The sequence below is a fragment of the Protobothrops mucrosquamatus genome, unplaced genomic scaffold (genome assembly GCF_001527695.2).
Source record: "Protobothrops mucrosquamatus isolate PMUCROS unplaced genomic scaffold, P.Mucros_1.0 scaffold48, whole genome shotgun sequence".
NCBI lineage: Eukaryota > Metazoa > Chordata > Lepidosauria > Squamata > Viperidae > Protobothrops > Protobothrops mucrosquamatus.
Window position 1 is genome coordinate 662,991 of NW_015386430.1, and position 25,025 is coordinate 688,015.

General features: G+C 33.8%; 1 protein-coding gene across 4 annotated transcripts in view; it reads left to right on the top strand.

Moving 5' to 3' along the window:
- GOLGA4 (golgin A4) overlaps window positions 1-25,025 on the top strand; it is a 76,061-nt gene that overhangs the window by 18,002 nt on the left and 33,034 nt on the right. For all 4 annotated transcript variants that reach the window (XR_001548800.1, XM_015811739.1, XM_015811740.1 and 1 more), the window contains exons 3-9: window positions 2,103-2,156; window positions 9,519-9,617; window positions 10,538-10,628; window positions 13,326-13,513; window positions 14,723-14,806; window positions 15,198-15,345; window positions 21,020-21,183. Coding sequence is in view for 3 of the 4 variants with exons in the window: in XM_015811739.1 (XP_015667225.1) it covers window positions 2,103-2,156; window positions 9,519-9,617; window positions 10,538-10,628; window positions 13,326-13,513; window positions 14,723-14,806; window positions 15,198-15,345; window positions 21,020-21,183 (828 nt within the window). In the remaining variant the exon portion in view is untranslated. The remainder of the gene's footprint in view (window positions 1-2,102; window positions 2,157-9,518; window positions 9,618-10,537; window positions 10,629-13,325; window positions 13,514-14,722; window positions 14,807-15,197; window positions 15,346-21,019; window positions 21,184-25,025) is intronic.

Genomic DNA, 25,025 nt, shown 5'->3' on the forward strand with positions numbered 1-25,025 from the left:
AAACTTGGATCTGGAATATGATGACTTGCTTAGTGAGCAAAATTCTGGTCCCAATTGCAGTCATAAGTCGAAGACTCCTTGAAATAGATCCTAGAACTGTTACTCTTTCATGAATTCTTACAGTGTTCACAGTTACAATTTTTTTCTGCTGTTTTATGCATTTATGCTTATATATAAATCTTGGTTGATTAGAACATCTGTTAAAAAATCTATGTATTGTAGTTATGTATGAATTCCTATACATATTTGCAGTTTTATGACTTGAATGTGAAAATCTATTGTGATAAAAGTACAACGTGCTTTACTGTTGTCTCCTTTTACTTTATTGTTATTTTTGACTTTATTGCTTTATTCATTGAATGTCACAGCTGCTAGCTGGGATGATATCAGAGCCTGCTTTTCTTTCTGAATATACTGTTTTTGCTTTGGATCCTACCAAACGACCTAAGCCAAAGAGTGAGTGTGTGGTGAGTCCCCACTGCTCTATCTTTCACAGTGATGGCTTGGCAGATCCAAGAGGATACTATAATACTAGAAGCCAAAAATAATTCTGCTTTTTGTTTACATTTTTAAAGCATACTAAATACTATGCTGCTAACCTGTACTACAGAATGCTTACACTCAGTTAACTCACCTTAATTAGCAATTGGCAACTTTTGAGAAACTGGGGGTTGTAACTCAGCATCTCAACTTTCTGAAAAATCCAAGGAGATCATTTGATGATATGATTTCTTTGAAAGAGGTGTTTTTAAATTTGTCAGCCTCTTTTGTTATAGTAGTTACTGCCTTTGGAAGGGTGTATAAGAATAAGAATATAAGCAAAGAATCAGATGAACTGTTCCAATTTCTACTCTTAAAATCATATCTAACCTAAAATAAATGATTTGAAATGTTGATGCCCAAATCTAACTATTTGATATTTAAATATTACATGGTGTGAATTCAGGATGTTGAGAGGCTGTGGATAGAGTATTAGGAGCCATATGAGGCCATTAGTACCTCTCCCCCTTTTTACTTTAACATTGCAATGAAAATTAACATCACTGAGCTAGACATATTATAAACATTCATGCAAAATATTTTTGTAATATAGTTGATTACATATGATTGTTTAGATTTTTTAAAATCAAATCAAATATTTTTTTTCTACTACTTTTTCCTGTAAAAAGTAAGTTCTTGAAAGAGGACTATTTGACATAGTTGAAGTTATTGAAGAATAACAACTCTTCATTGTAGACTAGTTTTACAGAAAGTAATGTTTTGTGGATCTAATTAGATGGAGATTTAAGAATTAAAACAAGACAAGGAATGAGAGAAAAAATAAAAGGAATTTATTCAGAATTAGAAAATGTACTTTCTTGTGTTTCTTTGTATAGTGTATAGTGTATATTTATAATGTATAGATTATACATTTTTGCAATTAAAAGATGTTTATATTTAATTATGGATTATTTCTAAAAGTCTTTCTAAAATTCATTTGGATCTGAGATTAGTAATACTTGATTAATATACATTTGAAGCCTTGAATGTAAGTGCTGCAAACATGGGTATTATAACAGTAATAGAAGTATTGACTATTGCAAACAATTGTGCATTCTTGGTTCAGTTTAGATTTTTTCCTGAAACCAGGGATAGAGAATTTGCATGTCTGGTTTTCTTGTGGGGTAAAATAATCAGGAAATATATCCTCTTAGTAGAGAATTAGACCTGTATTTTTTAGTCTTTCTCTTTATGGAGCGCAGTTTTGATAATAAATGATACATAATATGTATATTATATATGTTTAGTTGTATTCATTAGCATTTTCAATTTAATTGTATTTAATCATGTTACATATAATCTGTTCCATATTTTTGCATATTATAGGAGGCTGATTAACCTTTCCACTAAATATCATCCTTTCAGTTTGCTTCATTAGTAGCTGCATAGTACAAATACTAACAATTAATAATTACAACCAAAAGAAATTGCAATGCTTTTTCTTATAATTGTTTCGTATTATATTTTCTATAAAATATTTCTATTTTAGAAATAAAATCAAAGAATACCTTATTATATTTAGGGGAATTTGATCTCTGATATATATTTTCTCTTTTTTCTAGATAATACATAAACAAAATTCTAGCAATAATGAAAGTGAACCATCTTCTCCAGTGGTATGTAGTATAAAGCTTTATATTTAGTTATAATGTCCTAGGATATGTAATTTTTATAGTTAAAAATTGCAGAATTTACATTATTTAGTCTAAATATACATCCATCCCTCCCTCCAGCCATATGAACATATATGTAGTTCTTAATCATTATAATATTTAATTTCAGAAGTAAATTGATGTTGATAATTAAATATTTAGTATGTATGAAAATACATTAATTCTATGATATTCAAACAGTATAAATTTCAGTTATTTTATTATTTGCAGCTTAGTAATGATCTTTTCCACAGAAGCTTCAATTTTGGGTTTCTTCAATGGAATCATTTGTTCAAAATCCCTTAAAAGAATCTCTATTTCGGTTCTCTTCTAAAGAATCCTTAGTGCAGACATCTTCAAAATACTCCCTGAATAAACAGGATTTTTATTTTCCTTACCTGACAATTGGCCCACATTCTGATGTTGAAATTGAAGCATAAGAGTTATCTTGAAAAGTGGACAATCTTCGCAAGGAGTGCTTATTGTATCTATTACATAGAATGGAACAAAGTTTAGGGTGCTGGAGGGGAAAATGTTGACAGTCAAGAATGTGTATTAAAATAACTTGGTGAATTAAATACTTAAGGTTTCCTAGATTACACCTAACAAGGATAAGTCAATGGGGAATGCTGGTGAATCACTTAACAAACTTGTAAAAATGATCATATGATGTGGTCATATTTTGAGTTGATTAATGACTATATTGTTTAGTGACTGAAATTCCAGTTCCAACTGTGATAAAAAGTTGAGGACTGCCTGTAAGAATTCTTCAATCTGAGATCTAACAAAGAAAAGAAAATTTTCTCCTTTATTCTAGAGAAGAATTTGTGCAGTTATAGACCACTAAATAGATGGTTAGAAAATACAGTGCTGCTATATTAAACAAACAATGCTCTCTGTTTTCATCCTTAAGACCATGGGAATTAGTCTCTTTTTTCGAGAAGGAGGAAAATTGGATAATGATTACAGGTAGTTCTTGACTTACAGTAGTTCATTTAGTGACCATTTGAAGTTACAACGGCACTGAAAAGGTAACTTATGACTGTTTTTTACACTTACGACTGATGCAGCATCCCTGTGGTCATGTGATCAAAATTCACATGCTTGGCATTTGATTCATATTTATGATGGTTGCAGTGTCCTGGAGTCACGTGAGCATGTTTTGTGATTTTCTGACAAGCAAAGTCAGTGGGGAAACCAGATTCACTCAACAAGTGTGTTATTAACAACTACAGTTATTTACTTAAAAATTCTAGCAAGAAAGGTTGTAAAATGGGACAAAATTCACTTAACTGTTTCACTTAATAACAGAAATTTTGGGCTCAATTGTGGTCATATGTCTTACATTGTGCCTTCTACAGATAAGTTTGCACATGTCTGGGTTTTGCTAGGATGGTACCTTGGCTTCCTCAAGTAGAAATCCCTAAGCCCATTTCCATGACCCCCATTGCATCTTTTCACACTTCCATTTTATTTTGGGAGAAAAACCCTTCTTTAGTTAGCTTATTCAGTAAAATGGCAAACCTCCTGCCTTCACATTTGATAGTTAGCATGTGATAAAGGCTAAATTTCCTGCCTGATTCACATATAAATGAGTGCGTGTGTGTGTATATGTGTGTGTGTCTGTGTGTGTGTATATATGATATAAATAAATTCAAATATAAAGTATAAATAAATAATAAATAAGGTATTATGTATGTCAAGGTTAAGAAATTATATGGGATTTGAAAACCATAAAGAGAAAGGAAACAATAATTATCTCTAAAGAGCAATGAAAAAGGAGATAAAGATATAAGAAAGGCAAAACATTAAAAATGGTACCACAATTCAAATCACTTTCTATAAAAAAAATCAAAATCTAATTCTGAAATAGCTTTTATTTTAAATGTGCAGCTATAATAAATTCAAATAAATAAATTCTATTTCTCCAGTTTTGTATTTATTAACGCTTCAATTTTGGTCTGGGTTGGGACATACTTCGCTTGGCTTTGAGATAGCTGAGGAAAAGATGCTCTTGTCTATGGAGATTCTCAATCATCCAGGTCATGGTTGTCCCAAAGGTGCTTTTTCAAGAGGCAACTGGACTTGTTTTTGTTTGAAGAAGCTTCTTGGATGAGAAGCAAAACGTCTTCAAAGAAAAATAAGAAAGTCCAGTTGCCTCTTGAAAAAGCACTTTTGGGACCACCATGACTTGGATGATTAAGAATTTCCATAGACATTTAGCTATGCAAAAAATACTCTTGTTTCTCTCTTGAAAAAGGATAAGAAAATGGAGCCTCTTCTACTTTTCTTTTAAAAGCGCAAATAAAAGAAACTTTCCATTTCTATTTCATTGCTCATGTTTTGATTTTCCCAGGTTTTGGTGATCTCTATGTATCATCTAGATTGATAAGTTAGATTTTATTGATAGATCAAGTTTAGATTTTCCCTCATCTTTCATTCTCTTGGGATGGATTTTCTCACATTTCCCACCCCTATATTTATTTTAAAAAATAAACTGTGCCAAAAATAATGCAGAATAATATATTTAGCAATTGACTTATTTTATATATCTCTTGCATAATTAGAACTCTTAGCATAAAGTTGTTGGTCAGGAATATTGTTCAGTAGAAATCTCTGAGTAATAAGGGCAAGTAGAATTCTAGTTAGTGAAATGCTGTTTTATAAGTCATAATTCTATTTTTTGTTTGCACTTTCTTGGAGAGGTTTCTTATGCAAGATTGACTCCACTAAATAAAGCTCAATAATGATTTTACTAGGATCAAAGGAAATAATGAGTATTCAGTTTGTTGATATTTTTTTTACTTTTGTATTGCTGGATGGTTATAGTCATTCATCATGAGAAGTAATGGACTAATTTTTACTATGATAGTATGCTGAACTGAAAACTGCTTATTTTAAAAATTATTGTTAAGCACCTGTACACATGTTACAGAACTGTGAAAAATGTGCTATATATTTTTATGCAACGATTGATAAGAGAAACATCATAACAGAAATAAAGGACCCAATAATATCCAGTATTGTTCCATATTCATTTCATAATCAATTATTTAGTAAAACATAAAAACTGGTATCTCTAGATGAGGTTATTTTTCTATTTGAATCACTATTGTTAAACAATTCATTAAATCTTCTATAAGTCAGAATGAGATTATTTTAAAAAAGCCACATGAAAGCTGTGCTTTTAGAAAGCAAGTGGAAATTTTTTTTTTACAAAAAATATTCAAACATAGACAATTGGATAATGTATTAACCAATAAAACAAAAATAAATTTTCATCCCTGCTGCTGTTTGCTGGAGGTAGGAAGGGGTTATGAGGGGAATGAGGGAGAGTCAGTTAAATACATGTTGAGAAACTAATAGTATTTCAAATAGCTTAGATTGAAATGAATCCTTTACTACAGGTCGTCCTTAACTTACATCCGTCCGTTTAGCGTCCGTTCAAAGTTACATCAGCAGTGAAAAAAGTTACAATCAGACTCACACTTACAACTCACATGCTTAAAAATTGGGTGCTTGGCAGCCAGCATGTATTTATACAAAGGTTGCAACATTCAGGGATCATACGATTATTATTTGAGACCTTCCAGCCAGCTTTCAACAATCTGAGTCAATGAGGGAACCTGGATTTGCTTAAGGACTTCCTGATTCACTCAACAATTGCTGTGTTAAGTGCTTAACAGTGTGTCAAAAAAATTGTAAAATTGAGCACGACTCAATCACCACCTTGCTTAGCAATGGAAATTCTTATCCCAGTTGTGGTCATAGGACTACCTATATTGTTTCTTTGCTGGGCCTAGGGTTTTCAGTCAAGCTGCAAAATATTACTGACTTTTTGCTTCCACTGATTTATCTCAGAATGTTTTAAATGTTTAAAATGTTTTTTAAAAATATCCTAATATTAAGTATAGACTAACAAGTAACATTTTTTTTACACTTTGGGTAAAACATGATAGAACAATAAACTTGTTTTAAAATCCCATTTTTTATTCTGTGAGACAGATCACCAGGGTCTAGTTTTAAGGATGCAGAATATTGTAATAGAATATTCTAAACGGTCTTATGTTTCTCCTCTCTCTCTACTGCCCTCTCCCTTCCTCCCTCTCTGTGGGGATGGAGGGTGCCTGGGTGAGAAAATATATAATTTCACTTATTGATTTGAATTTTACAATGAGTTGTTCTCTAGTAAAAAAAGTATATCTGAAGTTAGAGTATGATCTGCAAATCTGTTTAATTTTCCTAAATCGTGTGAAAGATTTTCACAGGAAAAAGTGATAACTTTTTGCTCAGTCATTCTGTTTCATATGTTGTGGGATGGGGGGCTTCAGTAAACAGCAGAAATAAGTGTTAGGTTTTTAAAATATCAACTTACTTTGTTTCAGAGAGTATTGTGCCAGTCAGGATAAGGCATTTCGCAGAATTGGTGAACTGTGGGAGGTAACTCTTAATTATAGTTTTACATGTAGATTTTTCCAGAAAAAAACCTGAGAATTAATAGGCGGTATTCACATTCTTCTTAAAGCCATTATATGGCCTAATCCTAACCCCACAATTTTCTTGGCAAGGATTTTCAGAAGTGGGTTGCCTTTGCCTCTGTATGTCTAATGCAGCATTAAAATTCATATTCTCCCATTCTCTAGCCCAGAGGTCTCCACCTTTTGGGCACTAGGACCTGGTTACGTGGAGAGGTTTTTCCGTGGACTGGAGGGGCATGGTTTTATGTGCTGCTTAAACCCGCGGATGGAGCTTTGCTTGTTTGTATGGCCCGGTTGCTGGCATGCTGCGGCCCAGTACCATTTCCTGGACCGGGGGTTGGGGATCCCTGCTCTAGCCTGTTGCGGGCTCTGGGCAAGTACTATGGGGTGAGGGCTGGTGTAATAGAATGGGGGCAAGTGGGCCAGCAGAGCAGCGTGGATCATTATGGAGTGAGGGCAGATGGGAGGAATGCTGGGATCTCTGTGATCTTGTACTCCATAATGGGACTTATCAGGAAAATAAGCAGCAGAATCAACTTGCAAGTTTTTCTGCTGGCTTCCTTGTTGACTTTGTTTGTGGGAAGCCGGCAGGGAAAGTCACAAATGACTGCAACTTGCTGCAGTATCATATTCCCAATCCAGGCACCTGATTATCTGGATTATAATCACATAATTGTGGAGATGCTGCAATGGTCACATCTTTATGTCCGATTATAAGCCCCCCTTATTTAGTGCTGTCATAACTTTGAACAGTTGCAGAATGAGTGTCCTAATACAATGCTTATCCCATATTTATATATTTATTTATTATGAAATTTATTTGCTTCCCATCTCATGTCCAAAGCGTTTACAGTGTAAAACATTAAAAACATTAACATCATCAATTATAAAATAACAAAGCAAATAAAAGCAGATAAAATTAAGAATTATTACAGAAGACATTCTAGATACATACTTAGTTTTAGATAATATCCTCATAGGATGACTGTGTAATTAATTTGCTTCTAAGGATCTATGGTGGATTAAGAGAATAATACTTAAAGCACAACAAAATGTAACACATTTTTACCCTTGGTATTCTCAAAATTGGATCAGAAGATTTGATTGAAGTTTACAATATGAATGTGGGATAATATATAGCCAGGATATTATAGTGATGAGACTAGATTTAAAATAGTTTGTACAATGGAAGATGATCAGATAATGGAAGGCTGATCGCTATTCATTAGCTAAGCTTACTTTCTAGTTCTTCAATTCTGTATTTGCTAACACCATATTTATTTTTTAACCAATTTTCTTTAATATATCATCATTGTTTAAGAAATCGCTGCATATTTCAGATATTGTGATATCTATCTATTTACCTACCCTCCTATGACATAGAGGAGAGATTAGTTCAGGTTTCTTGAAATGACATGCTTTATTCTCTCCTTAACTTCGGTGTTACAATTGTCTCATAATTTGACACAAACCCAGGAAATCATTTCATATATTATAGTTCCTGACAGTCAGCCAAATATTTAGACTGGATCTGGCATTTTCTCCACCTATCAAGGACCTGAGATGGACAGATGTTATTTAATATCATTAAAGGTATTGTTGCAGGATGTAAGCTGTTCCAAGTAAGCCTGCCTAATACAGTTGACAGATGATTTTTATCAATGCTGATGATATTCAGGTTGTGCTCCAAATGTTTTGGAACTGCACCCAAGGTGCCTATTACTATTTGCTTTCTTTTGCCACAGTCATTCTATCTGCATATTTTGTAATTTTTCTCCAATTCTTTCCCTTCTGTTCTGCTGTCTCAAGATCCTGAAATGTCCACTATTCAGACTGTTTTGTCTGTCTTATTAACAACGATTAAGTATGGGATGTTGTGTGATAGGTGGTTGTGTGTTTGAATTATAAAGTCCCAGAGCACGTAGATTACTTTGCCTATGTTGTGGTTCCATCAGTTCTTGCTTGCAGGCAATTGGTTTTCCTTGAAATATTCCAATGCATCATTGTCATGTCATTGTTTGTAATCAGTTTGTGCAAACTTTTTATAGCAGCTAAGTAGGTGGTCTACTGCTTCTTCAGCTTCTTTGTAGATGTGGCATTACTGTCTATTACTGTCTTCCCAATTATTATTATTAAACTGTTGTATTTTATTTGAAACAATGTTTTTGTTGGTATGGTTAACTATAAGTTTTACTGGTTATGAAAATTGGGATAGATCAGGGCATTAATAATTTTATGTGAATTTTCAATTTGTACTCTGAAACATGCACTACACAATTTGTCTATTCTTATCAGTCTTCTAATTAGGATACTTCTGATAAGGTTCTGAAGAACCTAGGATTATACACTACAGATTCATTCTGTATTTTTTTCCTGTTTTTCTAACTATATTTTCTTTATGTTTCCATTAAAAAACTTGGGGTGATTCCCTTTTTTAAACTTGTACCCTTCTGTAAGCTTTTCTTCTTGATAAAGCTCTGATTGGCTTTTCTCTCTTTTTGCTCTTTGAAATATAATAATATACTGAGAAAGACTGAAAGTGTTACTATTCAGTGTTAGAATGTAGTCTCTTACTTCCTTAATATGATAAGGTTGTTAAAATGGTGTGATATAAAATAGAATAAGATCCACACAGGAAAGAGGAAAAATTTAAAGAATAGTACTATACCTTAACTGTTGTACAAAGGGATTTAAAGATATATAAGAATAAAAAAAGGAATATTGGTAGCATGAAAAATAGCTAATTTTAGCTAAATAGCTAAATTTAGATTTCTATAGAATGTGCACACAAACACATGCTTTAAAGCTAATTCAGTTGTTTTATATTTCTGTCAAAATATTATGATAGGAAGTTAAAAGGGATCAAAAAACAAAGAGGCATCTTCAAGAAGAATTTGCTGCATCCTTAGAGGAAAAGGACCAAATTATTAGCGTCCTGCAGACACAGGTAATTGCTTGAATTAAAAGAGAATTTTCCAAAACATCTTTGAAGAATATCAACTATTTTTTCTACTAAATACTGTGCTTATCATTAAGGTATTTATAGAGAATCCTTGTTTAATGAGCATTCAATTGCAATAGTGCAGAACAAGAAGAATTATTGCCAATCCTTGTATTTTGCAGCATCCCCGTGTTCATTTGTTCCCAATTTCGGCAACTGGCTTGCTTTTATGATGGTTGCAGCATCCTATGGTTTCATGGTCATCATTTGCAACCTTCATTGAGAATTTCTAACAAGAAACATTAATGAAGTGACTATGTGATAACTTCCCTAACAACTTTGTGTGATTTGTTTACCAGTGTGTGTGTGTGTGTGTGTGTGTGTGTGTATGTATGTGTGTATGTGTGTATACATACACACATATATATATACATATATATATATATCCCTAATAACTATAAAAATGTGAATCCCAGGTTTAATGGTTTAAAATCCTCGAACTCTGGAATGAGTATAAAACAGCTGTTTATTGTTAAAACAATAAAAGCAAGTATTTACAAATCCTAAAAATCGACTGTCTTAGCTTTCGCTGGTCCACTGCCAGCCTCATCAGAGTAAGCATTTGGGAGAAAAAACTCATTTGATGTATTTACATGCATACTGTGTGTTTTTCAGTGTTTTGAAACATAGTATGTATCAAAAGGAAAGTCCATTAAAAAGTTTTGCAGAGGCCACATGGATCATTCCATTTATCTGGAGTTGTCTTCCTATGGCTTTTGTCTATTGTTGTTTCAGTTGCATACTATTAAGGACAATGCAGAAATTTGTGTTACAATGCAGAAATTTGTGTTACTGGGTTAAAGAAAATCCCAGTAAATATTAACATATGCCTGACTGTTGAATGTAACATCATTTTACTCATGTAGGTATCACTACTGAAGCAACAATTACATAGTAATGAGACAAACATTGAACTAAAGAATCCAAGTGTTCAAACTTTGCAGTCGGTGGGTCCTGGTAAGTTCTTACCTTAAAAATGAAAATAAACTAAATGTCAAAGAAATAGTGGGAAATTTTCAGAGTTCCAATACATAGGGCTGTCTGGTTGCAATTTTCAAACTATTTTAGCAGTATTAGTTAAGGTTTTTTTTTTAGTATTTCATAGTGTTATCAGCAAGAATTTTCACTTCCCAGTTCCATGGATGCTGTTGGCTTGAGAAAAATTCTACTTGGGGAGGGTGAATTTGTTGTGCACAAACTAGAGAACTGATTGTTGGAAGAAATTAATAATATAAGTTTGAAATTATAGTAGAATATATTACCACATTTCTTTTTCTTTTTTCATGTCTTTTGCTTTTCTTACTCCTTTGTTTGCCTTTTTAATTTTCTTGGTTTTAGTCCTGGTTTTATATTTTGTTTGATAGAAAAGGAAAAAATAGAAGGCAAGAAGCAATAAAATGGGGAAAGAAATTGAAAAATGTGGTAAAATGCTACATTTATTTAGAAATCCTAAGAAATTAACTTGGTGATTCTTTTTGGAATATCTGGGCTAAGATAAATATAAACATGAAAACAATGATAGCAACTGCTTTTCACTCAGGCTGTCCACCTTCTCTGATAAATTTAATTAAAGTTCTTAGAAGTTTTGCATCATTTAAAAGTAAAATACTTAAAAATCCTTTTTAATCCTCAGGTCAATGTATAAAGAGTAGAATGTGTCCCATCCTGATAACCCTGGGGAACAATTAAATAACAACATTTTCATTCAAAAATTATAAGTGTTTTTAAGATGCTTGTCTGAAAGAAATTTGACAGGCCCAATTATAATTATTCTCTTGTTAAATAATATAAACATGAAAACTGTGTCAGGCACTGCCATAGTTTTAAACAATGATTTTGTGGAAGCTCATAACTTTTATTAACTGCTTTTAATTACGGTATTTTATATTGTTACATAATGAGACACAAAATGAGTTTTCAAGATTAAAGATTGGCATAAATAATAAGGTAAATGTAAAGGAGTCCCTGCGGATTTTATTCCACTAAGCATTATTGCCCATGGGGGGGCAATGCTCATATCCATTTCAAGGCCATTGAGCCAACGCTGTCCAAAAACATTTCCGTGGTTATGTGGCCAGCATCCTTCCCACTGAATTGTACCTATTTATCTATTCACATTTGCATGCTTTCAAACTGGTAGGTGGGCAGGAGCTATGGCAAGAATGGGAGCTCACCCTGTTGCGTGGAGTTTAGGTCTCGAACCTAGGCTGCCAGTTTTCCAGCTGACAAACCCAGCATTTTAACCACTGAGCCACCATGCCATCCATGGCATAAATAATGCAGCAAATAAATAAATAAATAAATAAATAAATAAATAAATAGATAGATAGATAGATAGATAGATAGATAGATAGATAGATAGATAGATAGATAGATAGATAGATAGATAGATAGATAAAATATTAATCCAGAATTTCATGCTATGAATTTAATTTATTGATTTACAAAAACCTCCCAGAAGTGAAGCAAAGCAACAATAATATTAAAAATAGTAATACAAATAAAACCAAAATTTAATGCACATTAAATATTAATGAAGAAACATTGGATAAAACTTCTAGCCTAGTTGATATTATGCATAAGAGTCTCTAAAACAGACCTGGGCATTTTATGACCACTGGGCCTTTGGATATCTCTACCTTTGTGAGGTTAATTGGAAATTAGAAATCAAATATAAATAAGCATGCTGCAGGGGGCAAGAGAAGAAGCAGGTATGGCTCTAGGCCAGGGGTAGGCAACCTTGGCTCTTTTATGACTCGTGGACTTCAACTCCCAGAATTCCTGAGCCAGCCATGCTGGCTCAGGAATTCTGGGAGTTGAAGTCCACGAGTCATAAAAGAGCCAAGGTTGCCTACCCCTGCTCTAGGCAGTCACCATGCTCCCTTCAGTCAGCTGATGACCATGGGAGGGTGAGGAAAGAAAACATTTTTTTCTGTTCCTGTGCAGCACTTGCTCCTTGCCTGGAGCAGCCTGAGTTGAGGCGATGGAATTTGAGGACATTGGTTCAGTCCAGCTTCTCATGTAGCCCCTTGAGAAAATTAATTGCCTACCCTTGCACTAAAGTAAAATCTAAACTCCAAATGTCAGTAGTGATCAAGCAGAGTTTGGAAACATTGGAAATTTTCAATATAAAATATGAAAGTAAGATATGAATAATTTCAATTTCTGTTCAGCCAGCATTGTCATAAAAAGCAAATAACACCATTTATCATAAAGCTGACTCTAGCGAATCCTGATTAAATACAAGATTGTTCTGAATATAGGATATTGTTAAACCTTCCCTCTGTCAGATTAATGGTAATGAATTAAAACTTCGTAGGATCAGTGTTCTTCTGTGTATAATAGAAGTGATGTTTGGAAATATGTGAGAATCCAACAGGGCTGTGAAAGAGTTCTTGGAAATGAGATTTGCCCTATCATTCTGAAGATCGAAATCAAAAATTATTTAACTGGTTGAGCAAATGTATTGGAGCCAAGCAACTTTAAATATGGAACAGATGTTGAATAGAAGGACAATCTTAAATCCATAAGTAGCAGGAACTATGTGAAGAGTTCCCATATAGAGTAGCAGTGGCAGCACTGTGCAGACTTCCAGATTACGGTACCTGTGAAATGTCAAATGAAAACCGAGCATAATTTTTTTGCTGTTCATAGTTGGTAATGAGAATGCTGATAAAACAATAGAAACTCTAACTCAGCAAGTAAAACATCAAGAAAACTTGCTTCATCAGTGTAAAGAAAGAATTAAATCTCAGAAGGAGCGCTTAGCACAGCTGACCAGTGAGAAAGAAGTTCTGCAGAAACAACTATATGAGAGGCTTCAGGAGCTAGAGAAAATAAAGGTACTGGAAAAATAAAGGCTTCTCATGATATTAATTTTTACCACTAATTACATAGTTTATATAGCAAAAGATGTTAGAGATTATAATCCATTTTGATTAAATATCAAGACAAAACAAATTCTAAATAATAATAAAAATGCAATATGCTAAAAGATAGAAATTCTGTCATACTTGATAATATTTATAAGGAAGCTAGATGTTAATATCCAGAGTAAGCATATATATGTAGATTTTAGTAATGCTGGTTTTTTTAAAAATTAGGATAAATAAATCCTACCAAGGCATTTACAGAGTCTATTTTAATTGGTTTATTATTTATGTTATATGCATATATATATATATGTATAAAGGGGTAAAGACCACAAAAAGTTTGGACATATTTTATTTATCTTATTTATTATTTCAGTTTCAAGACTGACTGATTCCATAAGGACTCTAGATAGCATGCAGATAAAATTAAACCAAAATAGAACATCCAATAGAAATGAATATTTGTAGGTCAAAGTTGAGCTGTGGAGTTCTTAGGTGTTCTCTGAATGTGGTGTTTTTCTTGCAGATATTTCAACTAGGCAGCAGCATTAGTGCTAGTGAGTGTAGGGTTTGTTTGCATTCAGTTTCTATTTCTATTGTTGCTCTGTTTTAAATTATCAATATATAATTCAAAGGAACATCAGTATTTGAAAAAATGTCTTTCAGTACAAAGTTAAAATACTGAAAAAACCCTCTGTACAAGAGAGCCTATAATATATGATGGTATTACTATATCATATGAATCAGTGTTGCCATATGTCTTGGGTTTAATCGAAGTTACAAATTTATTTTTTCATCCATCATATGCTAAAAGATACATAGGTATGCAGTTCATGTTAAATGATATTTTTCTTGGGTTAATTATAATTTTAAATCAATTAAATTATAAAATATAGTAATTTTTTTCACCGATCACATGCCAAACACTTCTATTCCATACATCTACTTTTTTATTGAACATTTAATGTGGTATATTTCAATGACTGTTAATCAATATTTATTATATAAGTTGGAAAGTTCATCCTAATCTTCTAATGCTAGAGGAAATTCTGAAGCACTTAGAACATAAATTTTAAGGAAGAAGTGGGCTCTACATTTTTAAAAAATAGCCAAATAGAAGAATGTGAGAAAATTACTTGTTTTGAGTATTCTAAAGTTTATTTTGTTTCTGTTTCTTAGGATTGTCATATGGCTGAAAAGACCAAATTCATTACTCAGCTACGTGAAAGCAAAAACTTGATAGAACAGTTAGAGCAAGATAAAGTAAGCAATATACAATTTTTGAAGTGCCATGATTTTTTAGTGATGTCAATTCTAATAATAAAAATGAAAAGTTATTTATATAATTATCATAGCTATTATTGAAACAACATTTCTCTTTTTCATTCTTTCTGACCTCTTTTGGATAAGCATAGACTTAGCAATGTTTGTTCATATTTCTTTCAGTAACTTCTAGATCGTTTCCTCTTCTCCTTGGCTTTTTGTTTCTTTAGATTTTATTTGTGTAATAAATGTTAAATTTTTTCTCAGCACTTCATTTTGATGCAACCACAAAAGTGGGTGATTTAAGAAGCGAAATAGTAATTGTATTCTGCTTTTGAGCTTAAGTTTTATATTTATATATTCTCACAGACTACATTCACCTGTTTTATAGGGCATGGTAATAGCAGAAACAAAACGGCAAATGCATGAAACTCTGGAATTGAAGGAGGAAGAAATTGCCCAGTTGCATATTCATATCAAGCAGATGGCTTTGCAGAGTGAAGAACTAAAAAAACAGAAAGAAAAATCTGCAAAATCTGGTAAAGAATTTTGATTGCTTAGCTGAGCAAGTGACTCTTTTTTGCACCGCTTATTTACATTTATGCTGATAGTCATGAGTTTCATTTTTCTAATCATTTAAACTAGCATCACTATTTAAAAAGTTGTAAGGCATTTGTCTTTCAGAACATTGTACAGATAGTTTTTTATGATATGTACTCAAAAATGCAGAAACAACATGTTGTGAAGTTTTTAGGTGAAAGAACTCTAGTTTTCCTTATTTTATACATTTTTACTAAGCATTTTTTCTTAAGGAGACCCAAATACGTTATACATTTACATTTAAATCAACTAATTTTTATCTGATCTTCAAGGAAATCAGATTATGAACTGTCAAGTCCTTGGCAGAGGTCATCTTCTAAATTCCATTAACTAATTAATAGTTAATTTGTAGTGACATTAGTCACTTAGCTAGAGGGGGTCTCTCCCTTCCAGTCCCTGGAACACTTCCCTTGCTCCTTGGCCAGCCGAGTGCCTCTCAGCTGCATGAGGTCAGTTATCTTAACTAGTGTGATGTCGATAATTATCAAATCTAATTCCACATTGGTAGCCAACTGGTACCAATCTCTGAGAAGATTGGGTACCCCTCTGGGTAGACAATTGTAATACAGTTCTTCATTTAATCTGTCTTGGAAGTGGTAACATATGTTCAGACCACCCTTTTACATAAGCGACCAGGCTACGAAATTCTCTAATGTATTCAGCAACCAGTCCATTGTATACATCTTCGATTTAGAAAACTTAGCCTCTGGGATTCTCTTTATAGCACAGTCCGTTGGTTGATGAGGTGGGAGTACATCACATTCTGAAAAAAGTGATTTCACATCAGCTGTCTATTTTTCCTTAAATAAAAAGATGAGATCATCTGTATTTGTATTAGAAAATCTATATAATAAAACTCTGGTATAGACTTTCTTCAAATTTGGAGCAAGATTTATCAATGTGCATTATAACTTAAGTCCTCCACTTTGTTTCTGTCCTTTTTCATTCTCTCTCACTGTTAACACTGTTTTGTATTGTAACTTTAACTTGTAAGCTGTGTTTTGTTTGCTGATTTACAAAAGGACCATTCCCTTTAAATACTATTTGAAAGATACACAATGAGAAATAGAAAATACTGAATGAGAAATTGTTTGAGGAAGGGGTATTGAACACCTGCTGTTTAATAATTTGCAAAGGAAGGAACTTTGTAATAATTGCATAGGGTCTGTTTTGAGCCTGATCAGTCCTTCCACTAATTCAGTGCTGTGCAAAAAATGCAATTCTTGGCACATTTGAAAGCAAAACAAAATGCCAAACAATAAGAACATATAATTACTTTTTAAGAATATGATAATTACTTTTTAAAAGACTTAATTTTTGGTCTATATTGTTCTAATTATACAGTTTATTAAGGATGTGCAAAATGTTTCATATTCAAATGTTTTTGAATTTTTGAATTTAAATTGTCCCTTTTTGAGTATAGCTGCTTGGATCATTTTTGAAATGTTTTTAACTCAAACAGCAAATGTTTTTAATGTGAGATGGGACATTTTGTATTTGATACAGGAGATCTTAAAATGAAAACTTCAAATTAAAAAACTGCATGCAGATCCATAGAGTGCACTCCTGGGACTTTGTATGAATATAATGGACAAGTCCATACAATAAAGCAGTTATAAGACAATCCATAAAAATGCACATGTAAGATAGTTACTGCATTTGGTTCTGTTCCAATGAGTATATTGCATTAAAATCTCACTAAGCATTTAATCTTTTGCATCCACACATGCCAATAAGTGAATCATGGTGCCTTTCCCAAGCCTTGTATGAACAGGATTGGGGTAAGGGATTTCTTTATTGTCATAATTAAACTGTTGCTTGCATAAGCTTTATAAAGTAAGTTATATGCTTCTCAGGCAATATCCAAAGTAGGGTCCTTTAATTCATTGCAATTAAATCTACCAATACACTGAAATATTTGGCTTTTTGTTATAGAACTTGCTTGCAGGTAATGTATTGCATATTAATTTCGTGCTATATTTTAATTTCAACATCAACTATTTTTATTAGAAAAAACTGAATACTCTGAATAAAAAAAGATGCAATTGGTATTCAGTGATTTTCTTTGCATTTGAAATGTATATTTCCTAAAACAGAACAAAATAATGATCAATTTTCTTTTCTATATTTAGATAGGGTAAGTTGCTTGAAGGTAGAACATTATTTATTTTTATTATTTATTAATTGATATGTTTGCCCATATTATTAACAAAGCAACTCTGGGTGGGTTTCAGCAGAATAAGCGCCTAATTATAAAAACATTAAAAGCATTAAAAAAAGATAAAAAACAACAAGGATTGGATAAAACTAGGAAGCAATAGCAAATAGAATGGAGTTGGATCTTTTTTCTTAACCCACTAGCCACCTCCACCATGATGCACTCCTTTTGGGGCCCAAGCCAAATGGTAGATCCACTTTTGAGGCCTTTTCAAGGCTAAAAGGGTAGGCAAGTCTCTCACCTCCAGTGGCTTAATATTCCACAGGTGAGAGCCATGGCTGCAAAAGCTCTTCTCTGGACACTGGCAGCCCAGGTCCCTTGACCAACAGGGTCTGCAAACTTGCCCCTTTTGCCAGAGTGAGTGGGATGGGCCAATCCATTGGGGTGAGATAGTTCTCCATGTAGGCTGGTGCCATGCCATGAAAGGCTTTAACCAAAAATCAGAGAGAAAAACTTCGGAAGGACTTGCTATATGTATCAAGCAGTTAAATATGGTGTTGAGAAGTTTGTGCTTTAAGACTTGTGAGATTCAGTTAATGTAGCTTTACCATGAAATAGAATTAGTTCATGCAGTCATATTTCCTGTCTCTCTGATTTACACGGGAGGGCTGACATCAATCTTGCAAATCTGAAAGCATACATTTTCCACCTCCATTCTCAACTTCTTGATCCATTAGGGCAGGTTTTTCCTAAATTCCTTTCTCTGACTGCCAAGCCACTGGGGATTTCTGCTTTTCATGAATGATTTGTTTTCCTAGGCAGCATCTCTTCCCCTGTTCCCAAAGGTCATCCAGGCATTCTGTTACAATAACTTAAGCACTGAAGTAAACATATTTCATAGACTTAATGTTATTTGTATACACTAGACCTAATGTTTGGTTGAATTGCTTAAGGAATTTAAATTTTGGGAGTTACAAAGAGATGCTTAGAGAATACCAGCTTGCAGAAAAAGATTTAGATAAAAACAATGGCCATGTCTTGTCAAAATAATGAAAATGTAGAAATTTAAAACCTTTTCTGCAAAACATACCCTCATAAAAAAAACCCTCCACATACATCAGAACTACTTTTATAGTTTTGAATTCAGATAAACATTGAATGAATAAAAATTAATTTGGTTACTATGCATGTGTATGTGTATTTATGAGATGCTTTTTTGTTTAGAATTCACTAGAAAGAATAACAATGTAACATAATAACAATGTTAGAATGCCTGAGATGCATATGATTATACTTTTTAAGACAAATGTGTTCCTTTGATGTGTTATGTCTTTTTTCATGTTTTCCTAATTCAGTTATTTGTCTTTTTGCGTGCCTAGCTTTTTTTCTTGGTGTTGTGTGCTTGCAATTGTATTAAACCAGAATTGCATGTTGCTGGATTATTGCATTTGAATAGTAAATCCTAATTTGTATTGAAATGTTTTAGCTATTCTATCTATAGATTTAAAAATGTACTTCCTTTTAATTGGGCCTCACATATTTATTTAAAACTGCTCAATAGCTAAAGTTCTTTGGTCAGTGTATAGAAAAACACATAGAGATGAGGAATAACAAAATGCAAAAATAAAAACACCATAGAAATCAGGGGGCAGCCAAGAGAACTTTTCAAAAACTAAAAGAACAAAAATTAATATATAATTAAAAATAAATTAAGAAGCATAAGATAATAGAAAGGTTTCACCTGGCATTGAAATGAAGCTAATTTGCACATCAATTGAACATGTCCGAAGAAAGAATTCCATAAATGGAGTATGCAGCAATTTGCTGTATATTGGGCTGCCCATTAACCCCAGTAAGTAGAGCAGAACAGGTAATCAACTCAAAACAAAATTTAAAACTACTTTATTTAAGATTGTCTATAGTAGTGGTCCCAACCTTTTTGGCACCAGGGAATGGTTTCATGGAAAACAATTTCGGGTTAGGGGGATGGGTTTCCTCTGCAACCTAGAACTTGCACATGTGTAAATGAAGCTTCACTCACTCGCCCGTTACTTGTGCGGCCCGATTCCTAACAGGGTGTGGCCTGGTACCAGTCCACAGCCCGGGATTTGAGAACCTCTGGTCTCTAGTAACAGAATCTTTTACAGCTGATTGTGCTCCACACCATTCTACCCCGCTTCCTTCTTACGCTTCAGTAATTCAGGGAAGTATCTTCTTGAGCTGCTTCCAAATATTATTCATTTGTCTGGATACAAAATATATTTCAGACCCTTTTCTCAAGTAATGGTTTATACATATTTCCATCAGGATCATCTTCCTGGCCTCTCACTTCATAATTATACCCAACATTTTTTCATACTACTTACTAGCATAACATCATATTTTCATTGCAATTTATCGTATTTTTTTAAAAACATTGTTCTGTACCGGAAAAAGTGTTGTAGGTTTATATTTATGCTTAAAACACATGCTGCATTCAAAACAAAATACATTTTAAGGAGATACCAGTAATCATATTCTTATTAATTTTGATGTACAAATGGGTCCAGTCACCTCTTCTGTCTCATTCCCATCCATTCATTTCATGGCTGTTAGCAGAATAATTTTTCCTATTCTAACTTATTCAATTGGAATGTTGCAATTTACTTCCAAACTCAATGGATTCCTCCATTAAATTTATTGGGGTGTAACCTATATCAATTTATAAGTTCCTATTCTATACCTGTGATGATAAATGATACTAATGTGTACTAGATTTGAGTCTTTTGTTCATCATTTGTTCATAATTCAATTTATTCCTTTACTCAGTCCATAAGATTAGTCTACCTTCATTTAGATGTAGTATCTTTCTCTTTTCTTTCAGTTTCAGATATACACAATTTGTTTCTTTTTCTTTTATTCATTTCATTTATTAATTTCTGTTCTTTGCCATTTTCTTCTTTTATGTTCCAAATCACAATCAGCCATATGCTATGATCATCATACATGTTGTCCTCAACTTCTCTTTTTGCTTTTAGTAAGATGGATATCTACATTCTAAAGATTAGTATATTTTTAAAAAGATGGAGAAGGCATAGATTAACATATCAGACTGATATGTGTGCCACTTACAGAATTCCTTCCTAATGGTATAAGCATTGTTTTTGTGCACAGTTTGGCTAGTATACTACAAACATAACCAAAGCCCAATTATGTCCAAGCATGCTTACTTGGTTTCTAATATAGAGACCATCTTATAAACTAACATACTGTTCCCATCACATTGACAGTATCTGAATGTTATTGTCTTACATTTAGAAGATTAAAAAATGGATACTAAGTATAATGTAGAACCTGGAGCTTTTTTTAAAAAAAAATAATTTAGTAATTCAATGAAAACATAATCTCTGTGAAAAATTTAATTTTAGCCTGAATTTTCATAATTCATTTTATATTTGTTGTATGCTTTTTTATAGCATTTGAACAGCTTGAGAAGGCTTTAGGTGCAGCTCAGATGGCTGAAAAAGCCCACAAGAAATTGCAGGCAGAAATGGATGAAAAAATCAAAGCTATTGAAAAGGCAAATGAAGAAAAATGTGTGATCCTTCAACAGGAATTAACAAGGATGAAGCAGGAAGTGGTTAGTATTAATAAAATAGATTCAGAGTTAATCATGATAATATTACATAATATCTGACTTATCATAGCAATTGGGAACTAACTTTCTGTTTCTAAGTGATGTGATGATAAAGTGTGATCACATTGCTCCCTGTAATTCCAGTTGCAATTGTTAGCTGAATTCTATGATTGTTAGGTGAGGTAGCTTCCTACACCAAAATCAATTGAGAAGCTAGCAGGAAGTTGTAAGTCCCAAACCCTCAGAGAGGTATAACTTAATGGATGGGGGAGGATGTGAGTGAGTGAGTGAGGGTCATTGTGCAGGTTGGGGATGATGTGTGAAAGGCATCTCTTGGGCTAGGGAAGACATTTGGGTGCAAGGGATGTGAGGGTGGGTTGTGGAGGTTGTGGAGTGGGTTGGGGGCATGAGTGGGTCTGAAGGGATACTCAAATAAGACAGCATATGTAAAAAGGTCTATGCAGATCAAAGAAAGGGCTGGTACTGAATAAGTCAGGATGAGTGCATGGGGGTGCATGAGTGGTTGGTATGCATGAGTGCAGGGGGCTAAGGGAAGGTGTGCAGGTGGGGGAGACTTGCGATCTTCCCTGCTGGCTTTCTAGAGAAGCTCAGCAGGAAAGGTTGTGTCAGCCTTTTAGGTATACCAGAGAGAAAACAGACAAGATGAACTACAGGTAGTTCTTGACTTACAATCATTCATTCAGTGACTGTTTAATATTACAGTGGTGCTGAATAAAGGGACTTATGACCCTGCCCAAACATATGGCAGTTGCAGCATACCCATAGTCATGTGATTGTGATCTTGGTGTTTGGCAATCCATTTACACTTAACAATGGGTTGCCAAGTGTCCCACAATCACATGATTGTCATTTACAATTTTCTCTGCTGCTCCTCCAGAAAGTCAACAGTGAAACCAGCAGGAAGGTTGAAGTCGCTGCCACCTGTTTAGTTCCTGGGAGCTTGCTGAAAAAGCTCCATCATGAAATCAAAGATTAGATTCTGAAACAGAATCAGCTAGCCTGAAGTTTGGTTTTCCTTTTTCTGACATGTCTCTGGGAAGTAATCATAATGATTGTAGCCAGCCTCTCCATGTGCTTTGGTGTGGTGGTCTGTTCCAACTGTTCCTTGACGTTTATCATGCTATGCTGATATTTGTTGATAGCAGTCAGAAGATATGATGAAAACTCTTTAATTTTACAACATATGGACAGATTTAACCTTAGTTTCAACTGGGAACCTGTGACCATCCTAGATCAACCCAAGTCTAAAAACGCTAGGGAATTCCTGAAAGTTTGGCTTTCTGACAAATTGGCTATCAATAGACATATAGACATAAACAACATCTACATACTGTGCAGAAAAGTCAATGAAAAAGCCAAAAAGTAAACAACCCCCCAAAGCATCTTCCCACCAGCAGTCAACACCCAGATGACCATTAATCAAGAAACTGCCAAACAAGTGAACAGTTAACAGCCAAACCAAAGAACCTGTAAGACCACTCCCATTGACACTGATAGGGCAAGTCATAAAAATATAAACTGAAAGCAAATCCCAGTCTTTACTAGCACTGATGAAGTTACCTCATTTAGATAATGAAACATCTACAAGAAACCAAGCAAGATCAGAGGGCAACAAGGCACCTGTAATTTAACCCTGAGCTACAAATATTCTTTATGTTTACACAGCATACTAAGCTAAAAAGTATGAAAATTTCCCCATTTCTAGTTGCTTGCACTACATTTTGTGAGTTACTCTAAGTTTCTATGAATTGGGATGTGTGATCTTGAAAAGAAATCTAGTTCTTAGAATCCAAAATAGCAGTTTTGGATTTGGATGATTTAATAATTTACAGTGCTCAGTTTTTTAAAAGAAGGTTTTGTTGACTTTGTGTGTTCATCTGCATGTAAAAAATTTGAATATATTCTTGAACTGAGTTTTAGTTTAGCACATTCTAGAAACACTCTTTTTATTAATACTGTTCTTACCGTATATGCTTTTGAATAGCTTGGGAAAGAGCATTTAACCACCAGGATTACAGGTAGTCTACAATTTACAACCATTTGATCAGCTATTCAAAATTATGATGATGCTGAACAAAATGACTTTTGACCTGTACCTCAATTATGGTTGCTGCAGTGCCCCATGGCCACATACCCAAAATTCAGATATTTTGCAATCTGTCCACCCTTACAACTATCCCTAGGGATCTTTCAGCTGTCCCCTTCCACCTATCTCTCCCCCCCTCCTGCTTCACTGTGTCCCTTGGGCCTATCTCACACCATAGGCCTGGATCTTGCTTCCTATTCCACTGGGTCCGATACTTCTTCACCTTCCCCATCACACCTCACTTCATTTATCTTTTCTGAAGATCACTTTTGGGAAGGAGTACCAGCTGATTTGTTGCACAGCCTTTCTATACAGAGACTGCATGGTACTGCCCAGAAGTGGGCATCATTTTGGGAGTGGTCACAGTTCTCACAATCCCAGAATTGTATTTGCTTCCAAAATGGTGCCCACTTCTGGGATGACACCATGCAGCCACTGTATAGGAAGGCGATCTTCAGAAAAAGTCAGTAGACCAATGCTTGATGGGTTGAGGAGGCCCCACAGTGTGGGTCCCAGCTGGGCAGGAAGAAGAGCACTGTGTGCCTGAGGGAGTGGGGGAGGCCTTGGGAGTTACTTATGCACCTGTCCCTCCCAAGGATCTCCCCAATCCCCTGAGGCACCCTATCTCACTGGTTCCTTTAACAATTGTCACAATGTAGAACCATAATTCTGGGTTGAATTGAAGTCTTAGGTTGAGGACTACCTGTACTGCCAAGTAACTTGATTTCGAGCTGAATAGCATTGTAAAGATAAGCATAATAAACTGAGCTTGTATTCAAACTACTGGCTTTGAGTACTAGTTATGTATATGATTCCATTGTCACATTAAGTAGTCTTGTTGTGAAAGTTTCTGGACCATCTGAAAAGATAGCATCATTGTGACATACTATAATCAGTCTTAGAAGTATGTGATACAGTTTCCATGTAAACTGGAATCCAACATCATGTGCTACATGTTACAGAATTTTGAAAATTCTATTTTGTTTTAAATTTAGTTTTAATTTAGCTAATTAATTATTTTAAATAAAAACTTGATGTTTGGGGGGGGAGGTAGTCTATGGCTTCCAGTATGAAGCCATTCATATTTTGTTTTGTTTTGTGAAGCGGAATAGCCAGTTCATATTGGCAATCCTCCTTATGATGAGGGCAAATTGTAATTAATATGGTTAAAATTAAACATTTTAAAGAAAAAAAGGACAAAGAAAAAAGAGGCCCATCCAAAAGAGAAATAATATAAAATACATGACAAATAAACAAGAAATTTACAAACTTCATAAAATTGAATATGTTAAGAAGTTACAGAATTCATATAGCTAAGTCTCTTATATCATTTTGTTATTAAAATCAGTATAGAAACATCAACAATAATCAAAACAGTATAAAATGTGATGCAGAATAGGACATTACAGGTAGCTGTCTTACAACCACAATTGAGCCTGGAATTTTGGTTATAATTCATTGCCTTATTAAGCAAGATGCCAGTTGTGATTGTCTTCTTCCAAGTATAATTTTTATTGTTTTCATCATAGAAAAAAACACCACACATATTTCACAATGCTATAAAGAAAACCCCACCCCCCACCCACCCACCCCCCGGACTTCCCAAACCTAATCCCAGGATACTATTCAGATATAAGTAAACTACTATTAATATCCCTAACTCCACAAAATATTATTCTACATGAATAGGTGAAATATATAGAAGAAGAAACAAGTTAACTAAAAACCTAAATTATAT